The sequence below is a fragment of the Chrysoperla carnea genome, chromosome 5 (assembly GCF_905475395.1).
Source record: "Chrysoperla carnea chromosome 5, inChrCarn1.1, whole genome shotgun sequence".
Taxonomy (NCBI): Eukaryota; Metazoa; Arthropoda; class Insecta; order Neuroptera; family Chrysopidae; genus Chrysoperla; species Chrysoperla carnea.
The window spans coordinates 2,072,473-2,087,398 of NC_058341.1; the positions used below are offsets into that span (position 1 = coordinate 2,072,473).

General features: G+C 27.1%; 1 protein-coding gene across 4 annotated transcripts in view; it reads left to right on the forward strand.

The window, feature by feature from the left end:
* The first annotated feature begins 959 nt into the window (after positions 1–959).
* Positions 960–14,926, forward strand: part of LOC123301881 (protein groucho) — a 282,227-nt gene continuing 268,260 nt past the window's right edge. For 2 of the 4 annotated variants that reach the window (XM_044884829.1, XM_044884827.1), the window contains exon 1: positions 981–1,060. In XM_044884829.1, coding sequence (XP_044740764.1) covers positions 1,025–1,060 — 36 coding nt within the window. In that variant the 5' untranslated portion in view covers positions 981–1,024. Of the gene's footprint in view, positions 1,061–14,926 lie in introns of all 4 variants that reach the window. The other 2 variants (XM_044884825.1, XM_044884826.1) reach the window with 2 other exon arrangements.

The following is a 14,926-nucleotide window of genomic DNA, read 5'->3' on the forward strand; positions in this document are numbered from 1 at the left end:
TTGATAAGAACTGTATCAACAATTTTGTTTGTAAGTCGTTTTCGAAAACTATTGAAAATTCTATAATTTCTATAGTTACAATTGATAAATTGACGCTGCTGGGATATGAGACACCAAGAAGTTGAATGTCTCAGCGCTTTTATAAGAAAAGGACTTTTATTTATAATTTCTCCAGTCTCTGCCTGAACATTTCAAGATTTAATAGAAAGTCTCTTTATGTACATTTCCAGTAACATATATAGTGTGCACAGAAGTTGAACGGCTCAGCGCTCTCAATCATTAACCTGATCATAATGGAACCTTTTAAAAGAATATGACTTCTATTTATAATGTCTCAAGTCTCTGAGTGAATATTTTGAGACTTTATAAAAAGTTTGATTATGCACATTGCCCGTAACATATACAGTGCACACTTTGTAATTGTATATGTTCATCTTTGTTTAATATACTATAGTTACAAGTAGTTGTCTCATTGTGAATATAGATGTCTCTTACAGTTCACCTTAGAATGAATCCTAGAGTCCACGCGGACTTGACATGGAAATGTCTACAGTAGGTGGAGTTAGATATACATTTAATAAAATTTCATTGGATGAGTAATGTATGACGCGTCAGTAAACGAGCACGTGGACCCCGGTAACCCGCTTGCCCGCAATGCAAGTCTACATTAGTATCAGATGAGACTGTACCGTTGTCGTAACTCGTTCGAACAATGTGTGCATCGATATTATTCCAGTAACAAAGGAGAACAAACCTCACAAAAATAATATTACCTACCAAAAAAAGAAAAAAAATGGAAATTTATGGAATAAACATCAAATTTTTGGATTATAGTTTTTAAAAAAATTTTTTTGTTGTGTTTTTACAGAGTGTGTGTTTTTCGAAATAAAAATGTGTTTAAAGTTTTTGGTGTGAAGTGAAAATATTTATTTTTTTTTTCTTGGATAAAACACCGGGTTTCACTTTTTTTTTTTGAGAGTGTAGTGTTTTTTGTTTTTTTGAAGTTTTTTGTTTTGTTTTTATAATGTATCCCACGCCGGCTAGGCATCCGTCCGCTTCGGTAAGTGTGAACACCTTGTTTTATTAAAAAATTCCCGCCTGATTTCATAAAAATAAATTTCAGGTAGATTTTTTTTATAAAGAATTCCTTGAATTACATTTCAATCGAAAAGTAATTGCAATAAAAATTGAATAACTTCACACACACACATGTAATTCACAAATGTTTCAATTGACATGTGATTATTGTAATGCGCATGTATTTTGTATAATTACTAATAAATACACAAAAACGAGTTATTTGTAAAACATCACATTACTTCCGCTACTTAAAGATATTGTAACAATTTAATATAATACTTGACTTAACGTTTTGTGGTAGATCGGGTAATTCTTTTAACCGATACCCCCCTCAACAACAACTATGTTATTAGTCTTTCAATTTAGGTAGTTTTTTTTATTTTTATTGATATTAATGGCGGATTCTTTTTTTTCTTGTTTTTGTAAAGAATATAAGATGTTTTTTGATGTTTTTTTTTTTGTTGTTGTTGTTATATAAAAAACTTTAATTCATGTTTTATCGGATTAATCGGATTTTTATTGTGATTTTTATTTAAGAAATTGTAATTTTTAATGTTGTTCGATTTATTTCATTTGAATTCTTTGACCGATTAATTTTTATTATCGTGCTTAATATGTTTTAGTTTTTTGTATTACGATTTTTACGAGATAATTTTGTTTGTTTTTAAGGCTTAAAAGTTCATATTTTAGATTAACTTTTAATTATTAATTTTTGGGCCTCGTAAAATTTTTTATTTAGAAAGTAATATTCTTTTCTAGTCCAAGTTAGAAACTTCGCTTTGATATTTTAGCCAATATTGGAAAGTTAATCCAAAATTCCTTAAAATACAAACTGACTAAAGATATTCAAATTTTTTGATAAATATGATTATTTAATTATTAAGTAGACTATTTCTAGTACTTATGTCTATGCCGACGGCGACGGGAACCATAAGAAGCTTCCAATTTTTGAACATGAAACAATATTATAGTAATTTTAACACAATCTACAGCAAAGAATTACAGCGAAATAACTATTGAACCGAAAACAAACGAAAGACAACCGCAGTCTTATGGTTTGGAAGCAATTGGTACGAGATTCGTTTGAGAGACATTTCATTTGATTTAAAAAGTCATTCTAAAGAAAAATCGAAATTTCTAAAACTCAAATTTTGTTTGAAATTTCCTTTTACAGTTTAAATAATTTCAGCGTCAGTAATTGCATTTTGAAATTTATTGTATTAACACAAACTTAAATGTTTATTACTAAGGCGGTGCCTACCCACTTTTTCTTAAAAAATTTTTACGGCCTCGGACTCGTCGTTCTGGAGGCCAAGAATTATTGTATAGGGGAGCTTAAAAGTGATGAATATCTGTTAAGATCATTACTCAAATAAGATAATTTAAAAAAATGAAAAGAAATGGCCGTCGTTCTCAGAAAAAACACTCAGAAAAGTGCAGTTTTTTGAGTGTCAGCGACGGACACTAAGTTTCGTCTAGTTTCGAACAATATGATCTATCCAACTTTCATCTTATTTGAACATCGTCCCGATAGATAAAAAAAAAAATGACGATATGCGATTAAAAAAAGTCTTCCCTATGAAATATTTTTTCTCGAGCTACGAAAAAGTAGAAGAAAATGTTTTAGGCACGACCTTAGAATTAACCCAAAATGAGTAGTAAAAATTTGTCAGATTCGTAGACCAATAAAATTTTTTTTTCAATTTTAACATTGGTTCGTGAAAAATTTGTGTAGTTCAAAATGACAAACACAAATCAACTAACCACTGTCAAATCGTTTATCTTATGTTATTTTTTTTAGCCTGTTTTTTCCTGTCTACGCGATATGTTCCTTATTCCTTTATCAAATTCCACGATTTACCTTTCTCATTTTAAAGCTTGTCGGAGTTGTTAGCCCTAAAATAGACTCACGGTCTAAAAATTATATCGCTTAGAGAAAACAGGCCAAAGAAATAATATAAAGATTTAATATTCATTTTGTAATTTGTATATCATACCTGTAATAAAATTGCCTATAAATAAAAAGAAACAAACAAACAATAAACTTATTTTATTATTATTTTTTAAGCTTATTTTTAGCCATAGATTCCTCACTGTGTAATTCAGCACGGGTCGAGTTAGTTCAACAAAAGTGTTGCAAACTCACAGATGGAAATATCAAAAAACCATCCATTATTTTAAGTATATTCTCTGATAAAAATAATATATACAAGATATATTTTTGTTGTTAGTGTGTCCGTCGGTACGGTAGACATGTTATCGTCGGTTGATGGTTGAAGTATAATAAGGTTTTAATTAATTAGTGCACACATTTAATGAATGTGGAAGTAATTATCAAATAATAATATAGTTAATTTAAAAGCAACAAGGTATTTAGTATTAGGTCTGTCTGGTACTGTACATTGGTACATTACACTGGTACACTGCTGGTACATACCATCATGCTATAACACGCTACACCACGCTTATAATATATTTAACATAATAATACACAACAAGCATGTAATGTAAGTCTAGGTTCATGTGTAGTATTTGAAGGACTAATGTCAAGGTTGTATCTGAAACAAATTATGGAAATACTTCGAGAGTACACCCTCTTTCAAACAAAATTAACTATAAAAGTGACGGAATTAAAGAATATTTTTCAAGTTTAGGCTTGTCAATAAGTTTGCAAGAACTCTTTCACAGTCAAAAGTTTCCGACTGGTGTTAGATTTGATTTTAACAATAGACTAAGAGTTTTGCCAGCCCTTCTGTAATTATTGTCAAATACTACGTTTGACTCCAGGCTTATAACACTTAGAAGCTGAGGATGGCTGCAACGATTTCAAACACTATAATATAAAATTTAAACAAGAGTTCTTGTAACAACTAAATATACGTAGATATTATTAAGCGTGAACTTTTTATTACTTAAGTTTTTTACTTTTTGCAATTACCTACCGCCGATCTTCTTTTGTTACAGTTAAACTGTTTATTAACATAATTAATTATTTATATATTATACATCCTTCAAAAATACCTACAAATATTAAAACTAACTAAAATCACTGACAAAATTTTTATAATTTTTTCCATTTTACAATCTGATTTTTAGGATTTTATAGCGATATACAAAAACTATTCCAAAACAATTACATATGCACTAAAAAGTAACAATTTATTGTAGTTACAATTATTGTTATTTTTGGAGTCGGTGTCAGCTAAAGAAACAACTGCAAGCCGAGTTGAGAACCTCCTCCTTTTTTGAAGTCGGTTAAAAAACATGACTGTTCAATACATTAAAAACTTATTGGCGGCGGTTTTCTCATGTACAAACTTGTTATGCTAAAGTTTGTACCATAAAAATAATACCATGAAGCTGACAGCAATGAGAAAGGTAGTGACTTTGCAGCTTCATGGTATTATCTCTGTGGTTTGTATTAGAGAAAATCGCCTGCCAATAAATATTTAGTATATTGAACAACAGTCTTGCTTTTGGTTTAAAGGAATGACAGACTTGTGTACTTAAAAAATAATATTCTTGAAAAGACCAAACAAAAATTACAGTAAAACTGAACTAAATAAGAAGGATAAAGTGTTGTAAATATTATTCACACATTTTATAAAATATGAGACTACAGTAAAATATATACAGTGTGTATACTGTATATATAATAAATTAGCTGTAAAATTATAACTAAATGTTTGTTTAATTGCTCTTCTAGGAATTAACTAAAACATCTCTACATCTACAACTATAGCTAGCTAACAGACTAACACATCTACATCTAAACTTATTTAACTGTTCCTTACTAACATGTAGCGATTTTGTTTGATATTATATTGTTTTGATAGTGTAAGTGTAAGTAAAGTGGTGACTATACTGTGACTACGAACAGTGACTGAATGAATGCATGTAAGATTGTAAGATATGTTGTCTCACTTGCACTTGCACAAGCTAGTAACGTCCGTGTTTTCGTTTCGCTTCGTTTACTATTTACATCGTCATCATTATATTCTGTCTTTACCACTTCATATACAGGTTGTATTCTTTAACAAGGAAAAACAAGCTAACTTATTCAATTTACCAAGATATCAAAGGGTTAAAATCATTGATTGTGGTTAGAAAGATATGAAAGGAAAAAACCCGAGTCAAAATTTTATGAGTCTAAGATATAGTCTTAGTTATCTTTATGCTCTAAGATTTGATTTCGTAACGCTAAACAATGAAGGAGTGATTTAACAGAGATTCATGAAGGTAGGTATAAAATAAAGAAGATCGAAATAATGCATAAAACATTTTTTGACGATTAGATGAGTAATTTTCGAAATACCGTCTAAAATGTCCCGAAGATACCATAACTAATTGATACATGAACTAGATTTTTGTATTTTTTGGGTAAAAATTACCTAATAAACTGATTTTTATCGAAATTAGATACTTACAAAATTTTTCGATTTTTTTCTAAGGGATAGTTTCGAATTTTGATGAAACTATGTTTAAAAGGCCATTTTGACCCAAAAAATACAAAATCTAGTTTATTTAACGATTGGATACGTAGTTTACCAAATAACGGAATAAATTAATCTTAAATACCGTTTTTCTCCGAAACAAATCATTCGATCATAAAATTAACCTAATTTTTACAAAATTTTTAATTTTTTGTGTCAAAATTACGACTAACTTTTGTTATACATAATTCATAGAGTTTGAGTAACAACGGAACTCTTAACTTTAAAACACCTTCATTTAAAACACAGATCAGTCGAACAAATATCCGTTTATTTTGATATATAAAATTTTAAAAATATGATTAACTCACCTGTGTAAATCAAACTCGGCTATTTATAAAACACTTAATTATTTAAGAATAAAATTATTAATCAAGTTACTGAACATATTTTAATTAAATAAAATATCAACTAATTATTAATTAAATCATTCCATAAAACAAAAAAATTGTTTATAATAAAATATCATCCAAGAAACATCTTATATAGGTATCCAGCTGTCATCTCACATATTTTAAAGAAATGCAAAAAAATTATTTATTAAATCACTAAAAATTAAATTAAACTAATTGAAAAATTACGATTAATCAATAAATCACAAACAAAATTGATAAAAATCTTATAAAAGTGCATACAACCAAGTAACTGTCAACTTGTTAATTTTTGACAGGTAGATAGTAGTGCCATCTATTAGTTGTCACTTAAAATACAATTCACATATAACTTAAGTATTTTAAGTTTTCAAACGAATTATTTATAAAAATATTCAATTTGATCAAATTTTATTCGTTCATTTCAATCTAAGTAAATTTTTAAACTTTATTAACGAAAATATTTTATTAAGAAACAAAACACTGAATAGATAGATCTTGCATGTTCATTTCTTGTATGAAATAAATGTCCAACATTTAACAACATCAATTGAGATTGTTTTTAACATTTAAATAAATGAATAATTAACTGATTTGATTGAATAAAACACAAAAACAATAGTTTATTAATTATATTTTAATAATATCACTTTTATTTAATAAATTAAAAGTATTTTTTAATAATATTTTGATAAAATTAAGTTAAGAAATGTTTACACTGACGCTTAACTTGTTCAAACGTTTATTCATTTGTTTTTGACATGTGTAGTTGACATGTGTAGGCGCTGTTGTCTAAAAAAACGAGCGAGATTCAAATTAAGATGTATTTTAATATGAATGATATCTTATTTTGATTTTTTGTTTTATAAAAGATAAAAAATATTAATTTTATCAATTTAATTTATGAAATATTAATTAATCAAAGATTTAATTATTTATGTAAAACTTTTTATCTAAAAGGGTTTTGATAAAAAAATATATCTATTAAAAAGATTTTAATTTAGGATCAAATGTAGTATTTGAGAGTATTTCAATACAAACAGGAAATTTTAAAGACTGTTGTTAGATTTGGATAGAAAATTTTTCACTTATGAAAATTTTCATATCCGGGAAATAGGGAAATTTTTTGACACCTTGGAAATTTTATTTTTTTAAATACGTAAAATTATAAACTATAATAACAATTCACAACTCAAGAGCTGCGTAAGCTTAATGAATTTTCTTCAATAAAATGTACAATCTAATATTTCATGTATATTTTGTACTTGCAACAATTTTAAAATGTTTAAATAAACTTTTTAAAGAAATCCAACCTGTATTATATTTTATGTGTATGAGTATGTGTTGTGTACACTTAAAAACAATAATTTGTGTGTTGTACCCTGAGGGAGATCACGACATATCACTTTATAAAACTAAAAGAGTATCGTATTTTTAAGTTTTGTTTTTTTTTATTTCAGGTCTCTCTCGCTCTGATCATCATTAGATGAGAGATGATAAATAAATAATAATATTTATGTACGGATAATTGTTAAGATTAGTAATTATAATGTGATTAATGATTTATAATTTAATATTATATATCCCATTACAAGATCAAAACAAGATCTGTTAAGTTTGTCCTTCCACTAACGTACAAATCATTATTTATCGACGCCTATTTTTTAACCCCCAAACCAAAAAAGTTTTGTTTGTTTGTCTGTCTGTAGCAACGTAGCGTCTAAGTTTGAAACGTAATTCTTTTTTATCCTGTATATACGAAATATATATCAAGGTATACTAAGTTTAGTTCCAAGTTTTTAAAGCTTAGAAATATTGATATTCGAACAAAATTTTGGTATAAGGGCTCATCGTAAAATTACGTAATTAGCCCATGTCCAGTTGTCTGTCCGTCCGTCTGTGGATACGATAACTCAAAAACAAAAAGAGATATCAAGCCGAATTGATTTTTGACAAAAAAGTGAGATTGAGTTAAAAATCGTAAAAGAGCAATATAGGTCAATTAGGTCTTGAGTCAGTAGGGCCCACCTTGTAAACCGTAAAAGATACACATTTTACATTTTTTTTTGTAAACATTAGTGTTTACCTATGAGGGCGCTAATTAAGAAAAAACTTTATTGTTCATTTTCTCCAAAACTATAAAAGATAATGAGTTGAAAATTTGCAGATAGCTTAACAAGCGCTCCTATTTGCTATATGCAACAACAGAAAACCTTTTTATGGTGATCATTAAGCATATTATTCAAAAGTTTTAAATTCACATCATTGAAAACATTCCTTAAATCCATACTTGGTTTTAAAACGTCATTATTATAAACAATTTCGATTGCATATTTTTTTATTTATTTATAATTTTTTTAATTTATAATAAATAAATAAATAAATAAGAACAATTAATAATAAATAAATAATTGGTTAGTAAATAAAATAATAAATTTATTTAAATAATAATTACTAACTGATTTTTATCTATGTAATTAAAACATTTATACCGAGACCGACTGCGACTCAATTCAACTCACAAAACTCCCACACACACAGGCTTACTCATATGGATATATACAGGACGTCCTCCCTCCCGCTCTTTAGGCATAAAATGTGAATATCTAGCAAGTACTTTAGTTTAATTTTTATAAAAATTGCATTATTTATGGTTGTCCTTATGCAGAATTTTAGGATGCAAATTTTTTCCTATACCTACTTCTGGCTAAGGACTTGCCTACATGAAGGGACATGTTCTCACATCAGATTGGACCTAGTTCTTCGGGTTTCTTCAATAGCCAATTTAGATCAATAAGAAACAGGATGGCACTTTAAATTAGAAAGTTGATTTTTTCGAAAACGTTGGCTTTAGGAGTGAAATGCGACTTAAAAATATGTCATGAAAGAAAACAACTAACTACGGCCAAAAGTCGTCAAGAGAAACAGAGGACGTTCGTCTGCGGTTTGGCCAACAATTATCGATAAACTTGGATTATTTTCTTGCCATTAAATGCAATAATGACATATTTTTAAGTCACATTTTCTCCGAAAGCTAACGTTTTTCGAAAAAATGTTTTAAATAAAAATTGGTAGTTTTATTAAATTGACTTCTAAAGAAGCTCGGAGAACTATGTCAAATCTGATGTCAGAACATTATGCCCAAAGATAATAAATGAGAATTTTATGATTTTTCGAAATAAATTTCCAGATGATGACTACTTGGTGGGCGAAATACGTAATAATAGAAAAATATATCTTAAGAAATTGGGGTAAAAATCGAAATTTTATTCTGAAACTTTTTTGTAAGTTATTTTTGGATTGCTTAACTACAAAACGAGATATTTAAGTAACTATAACTAACATATTTCTAACATATTTTCGTACAAGAAGAAGGGGGGCCACCCTATCTAAATAAACATTGTGTACATATTACAAATGAATCGTTGAATATTGTTTTACTACTTGAGGGTATTACATTCATTTCATTGTATTTGTGTTTGTATATTTATATTATTTATCATTTATATGTATTGAGTTCTTGTAGTGTCTGACTGAACCAAGTCTAGTCATGTCTCTAACTAGAAGAGATCTATCTACTAGAACTAGAGAACTAAGCTGTTGAGTTGCTCTGATGATGATGTGATCTCCTCATATTGCATGTTTAGTAGCTATAGTTTAGTTTTAGTAGCTATATGTTTGTTTGAAGGTATCATCAAATAAAACAGTGCATACCTCTACATATTACATATTACATATTTTACACATCAACACAATTATAATTCAAACATGAATAACCAACTAACTAAACTAGCAGATGTGAATCTGAATCAACTGAATACTGAATATTGAATATTGAAGTGATGTTCACTGGTTTTAACTATTTTTAAACATGCAACTCTTTCATCCAAGAGAAAAAAATAAATAAAGATTTAATAAAAATAATTGTCGATTTAATAATAAGAAAAAATTGTCTATCAACCCCCGGAAAAAAATATTGAATTACAGTGCAACCTTAATATAACGTACCTCAAATAACAAATAACAAATTCCTATAAAAAAAAACCAACTAAAACTATCAAAAAAAGAGGCTAAATATTTTCAACTATCAAAAAAAAAGTGTCAATACTTCTTAACTAATTTTGTCAACCCAAAACCTTTACATAAAATTCCCACTAATATATTACCCACAATTCTATAGTATGTGATTTATGTCGCGCAAGATTCCGACACGTTTTTCCATCTAACAATCATTGCTGCTTGTAACTATTGTTAAAGATTCGAGTTGCAATGGCTCAGAAACGTAAAAGATCAATAAACATCAATAATTACCTCTTTATAACAAATGTTAGACCAATCTAGGGAAGGGATTTGAAACTTCTTTAGGTGCGTTGGGTACTTTTTAGGGTGGAGATAATATATTCCCATCCCTAAAATTTTTAACATATAAGGTTTCCGGCGGTACCAAAGAAAATATTCAATTAATCTTCAAATGAACCGTATACGAAAAGCGGTTTTTTCGATTTAATTTCACTCCACCAGCAAATAACTCATTTACTTAATTAAAAATAAATTAACAGATTTCAAAAATATGAAATATTAAAATTATTGTAAAATATAAAAATTTGTACTCACATACGGAGTATCAAGTGTATACATCGAACTTCATTCTTATTGCACGGCCATTAAAAATTATGTACCTGCAAACAGAAAAAAGAAATTATAAAAATTAAATAAAAACAAAAATATAATTATAATGGTACCATTTTTATATAATTTTCCGTTTTTAATTTTATTTTCAAAATATGTATTATTTTTAAAATAACATATTTAGTAAATTGAACCGGTAAATATTTACTTAAAAACAAAGACAAAAAATTAATATACATATTAATGTTTGTTTTTACGGGTTGAACAATAAAATCATTTATAAAAAATTGTTCAAAAACCATCGATTTTTTTTGCAATTTCATCTAAATTATTTATACTTGATTTTGTAAAATTTCTTTATTAATACATATTAACCAAATTGATTTTATGTTAGTTTTTAAATGTAAAAATACAATTCGTATATAACTTACTTGAATTTTAAGTTTCTAAATATAGAAAAATTATTAATTAAATCACTAAAAATTATTTAAACTAATTGAAAAATTACGATTAATCAATAAATCACAACAAAATTAATAAAAATCTTCCTATAAAAGTGCATACAACCAAGTAACTGTCAACTTGTTAATTTTTGACAGATAGATAGTTATGCCATCTATTAGTTGTCACATAAAATACAATTCATATATAACTTAAGTTAATTTTAAGTTTTCAAACGAATTATTTATAAAAATATTCAATGATTTTATTCAAATTTATGAAATTTTATTTGTTAATTTCAATTTAAATAAATTTTTGAACTTTACTTACGAAGATATTTTATTAAAAAACAAAACACTGAAAGAATTATCTTGCATGTTCATTTCTTGTATGAAATAAATGTCAAACATTAACCAATGTCAATTGAGATTGTTTTTAACATTTAAATATATGAATAATTAACTGATTTGATTGAATAAAACACAAAAACAATAATTTATTAATTATATTTTAATAATATCACTTTTATTTAATAAATTAAAAGTATTTTTTAATAAAATTTTGACTCTGATAGAATTAAGTTAAGAAATGTTTACTAACTTGTTCAAACGTTTATTCATTTGTTTTTTGACATGTGTAGTTAACATGTGAAGGCGCTCTTGTCTAAAAAGAGAGCGAGATTCAAATTAAAGTGTATTTTAATTTGAATGATACCTTATTTTGATTTTTTGTTTTAAAAAAGATCAAAAATATTTATTTTATCAATTTAATTTATGAAATATTAATTAATTAAATATTTAATTTATTTAATACTGATTATTTAATAAGATTTTAATAAAAAATACATCTTTTGAAGGATATTTTTAAGGGCAAACTTTTTCTTCTATAAAATTTTCACAACCAGAGACTTATGGAAATTGAAAATATATTAATAATAAAAGAAAAATCGAAATAATATTCGATATTCGATACCTTGAGAAAATTGCAATACTTTTTTAACACTCTGTATATAATTTTTATCGGTAGGTAGGTATAACTATCATGTTGTGTTCAGTTCAGTTTTTTAATTTCATCATCATAATAATAATTAAATTTTTATAATGTAATAAATTATTATTTTTATTCCTAATCAATAATAAATACAATTAAATATATAAATAAATACATAGATCGAGTAAGCATCGAGCACTGACATGGCAGTACCTGCTTGTACGGTTCATACTTATTAGTTTATTATAGTATTATAAAGGTTGTTTCACACTTATAAGACACATTCACAAATCAATAATTCTATATAGCGGTTCTTTGATTTTGAATCATTAAAGATCCCATCCCAAGTTTTGATTGAAAATGGAGGAAAACTTTCGAGGTTTCGGAGAAAAAGATCGAAAAATTTGTATTGAATTTAGCACGGGTCGAACTAGTTTTAAAAACTATCAAGAATAGGTTATTGAAATATAAAATCTAATCAAAAAATCTGAAACAAACCTACATTTCGCTAAATTTCGATTACAACGCAACCATCGTCAATAGCTAAATTTATTTATATGACACTTCTATATGTTTTGTTCTGTAATTTTATTTTGAGTATCGTGGTATTTCTTTCAATAAACTATGGCTCAACTCGAAGTCAACAAAAATGAACGTCATAAATTCAATTAGTTTAGACTGTAATGTAGTCTAAGCTTACCTTTATACCATTAAGCCATTAAGCTATTAAGAGCCTTGCATCGCATCGGCTTCAGACGTTTAAACTAAACAAAGACCCATCATAATAATATAACATATAGAAGAAAACGGATGAGGAATGAAGTAAATAATAAAAAAAAATTAATACTATTTTATTAATATATGTATTTAGTTTTAATAAAAAAAAATTTCATATAAATTATATGAAAATGAATAAAAAATATTAAAAAAGAAAAAAAACCAAAGTAAAGTAAGTAATGTAAATTCTCACAATTTATTTATACTCATTTAAGTAATCATTTTCTTTTTTTTTTGTCTTTTAAAACTCTTATTAAATAGCAAAGGATGGAAAGTATAAATGTTCATTATTACTTATACACATATTAACAAAAGTTAGCAACCAATTGAAATGAAATTCAGGTCAAAGTCATGGACACAGGCGAATGTCTTCTACTGCCATTGATTACTTTTTGCTAAGAAAAGGGATTCATCTTGGAACCTTGTATAAACCTTTATTTTGGTAAAACAAATGTTTTCTCAAAAGTCACTCGTGATCATGTGGCAGGGTCTTTAGATGTTCAAAGTCAAAGGTCGCCAAAAACCATATTCTTTGATATCTCATTTCATTTGCCTTCAATCGCATTTACATTTATTACAAAATTTGTAGAGGATAAAATTCTCTACAAATTTCGTCTGAAATTGCGCTGTCTATTTCAAAAACAGCTAAACGTACAAAAGGTTCAGACAAAATTTGTAGAGAATTTTATCGTCTACAAATTATATAATAATTGTAAATACGATTGAAAGCAGGCGAAACGAGATATTCTCAAAAAACTAATTTTTACAACCTTTGACCTTGTGACTTTGAAGACAACATTTTTTACTATCAAAATAAAGGTTTGTATACAAATATTCAGCTTATTTCGTTAAATTCCGAGGTGAAACCAAGCCTAAGATGATTAGACTATCTCCCTGATTAAAATGTAAAGGATAATATCGAGGATAAATTTGTAATTATAAAAAATGTAATGACTTTAAAAAAAATCTGGTTAATTTTTCATTTATCAATACACTTAACTACTTAACGCAACGATCGACCCTTCGACTCTTCCCAAAAAATAAATATAGAAGAACACATAAAATAGGGGAACAAAATAATTTTCAAAAACAAATGTTTATTACCCAATAATACAATCATTGTTTACTTTATTTTTATAGAGTAGAATGGGGTTTTTAAATAACTCCACTATTGTGTGTACGTATTTGAGTAAATCTGTAAAATTAGCGTACAAATGTGTTGTATAATTACAAATTTATATGCAACATTAGCACCGTCGTATCGTTCGTTTTAACTTGTTCTGTATATATGAGGAAGTGAAGGGAAGAAAAATGTTTTTATGTGTAGAGAGTTACCCTAATTTTTGACAATGAGTGTAATAGGTAGTTTAGGGTAGATATGGTATGAAATGTAATATACACGTTACGATTACATTTATTTAATTACATATTTATAAAGTCTTTCCGTATTTTCAACATCATACTGCTGAACTGATGAACAAAATAATGTATAGGGTGTCACTCTCATTATAAGATCGGTGTTTTTTGTAATCTGTATAGAGTGTCATGTACGATTTTTTTGAAAAATAATGCTTTAGTGATTGTTTTTTTTGTTACGCGCAAATTGAATCTTTACTTTTTTTAAACTGAAACAAAACTAATAAATTGCGTCAGAATTTTTACATATTTTGGGGCAAGACAGACTATTAGGCAAAAATCAAAAAATTTGGGTTCCTTTTTCGAATCGATGTTAAATTTAAACAACTTACCCCTATGAGAATCATCATAGGGGTTAACACTTTTGTATTCGCATAAATTCTTGTCACAGGCTAAAAATTTTTTTTGAGTGAATTCCGATCGGAGTTCCTATCTAATTTCGAGCTGGGACCTGGCTACTAAAACTAGTCATGGGACTGACTACAAGAACATATCCTGTTTATTCTTCTTCAACTTTTATCAACGTTCATAGATACAAATTCTCAGTTCACATGGTGATTTGAATGGGATGAAGTGAATAAAGAATTTTCTACACCTCTCGATAACAAAAAAACTCCCTGTACCAAATAAACTATTTGATTAGTAAGTGTAAATACTATGGTGAGTATAGTTTTACTATTGCGATCATCCGATTTCTTAGATCGAGAGGGTAAATATAAAACTACATAA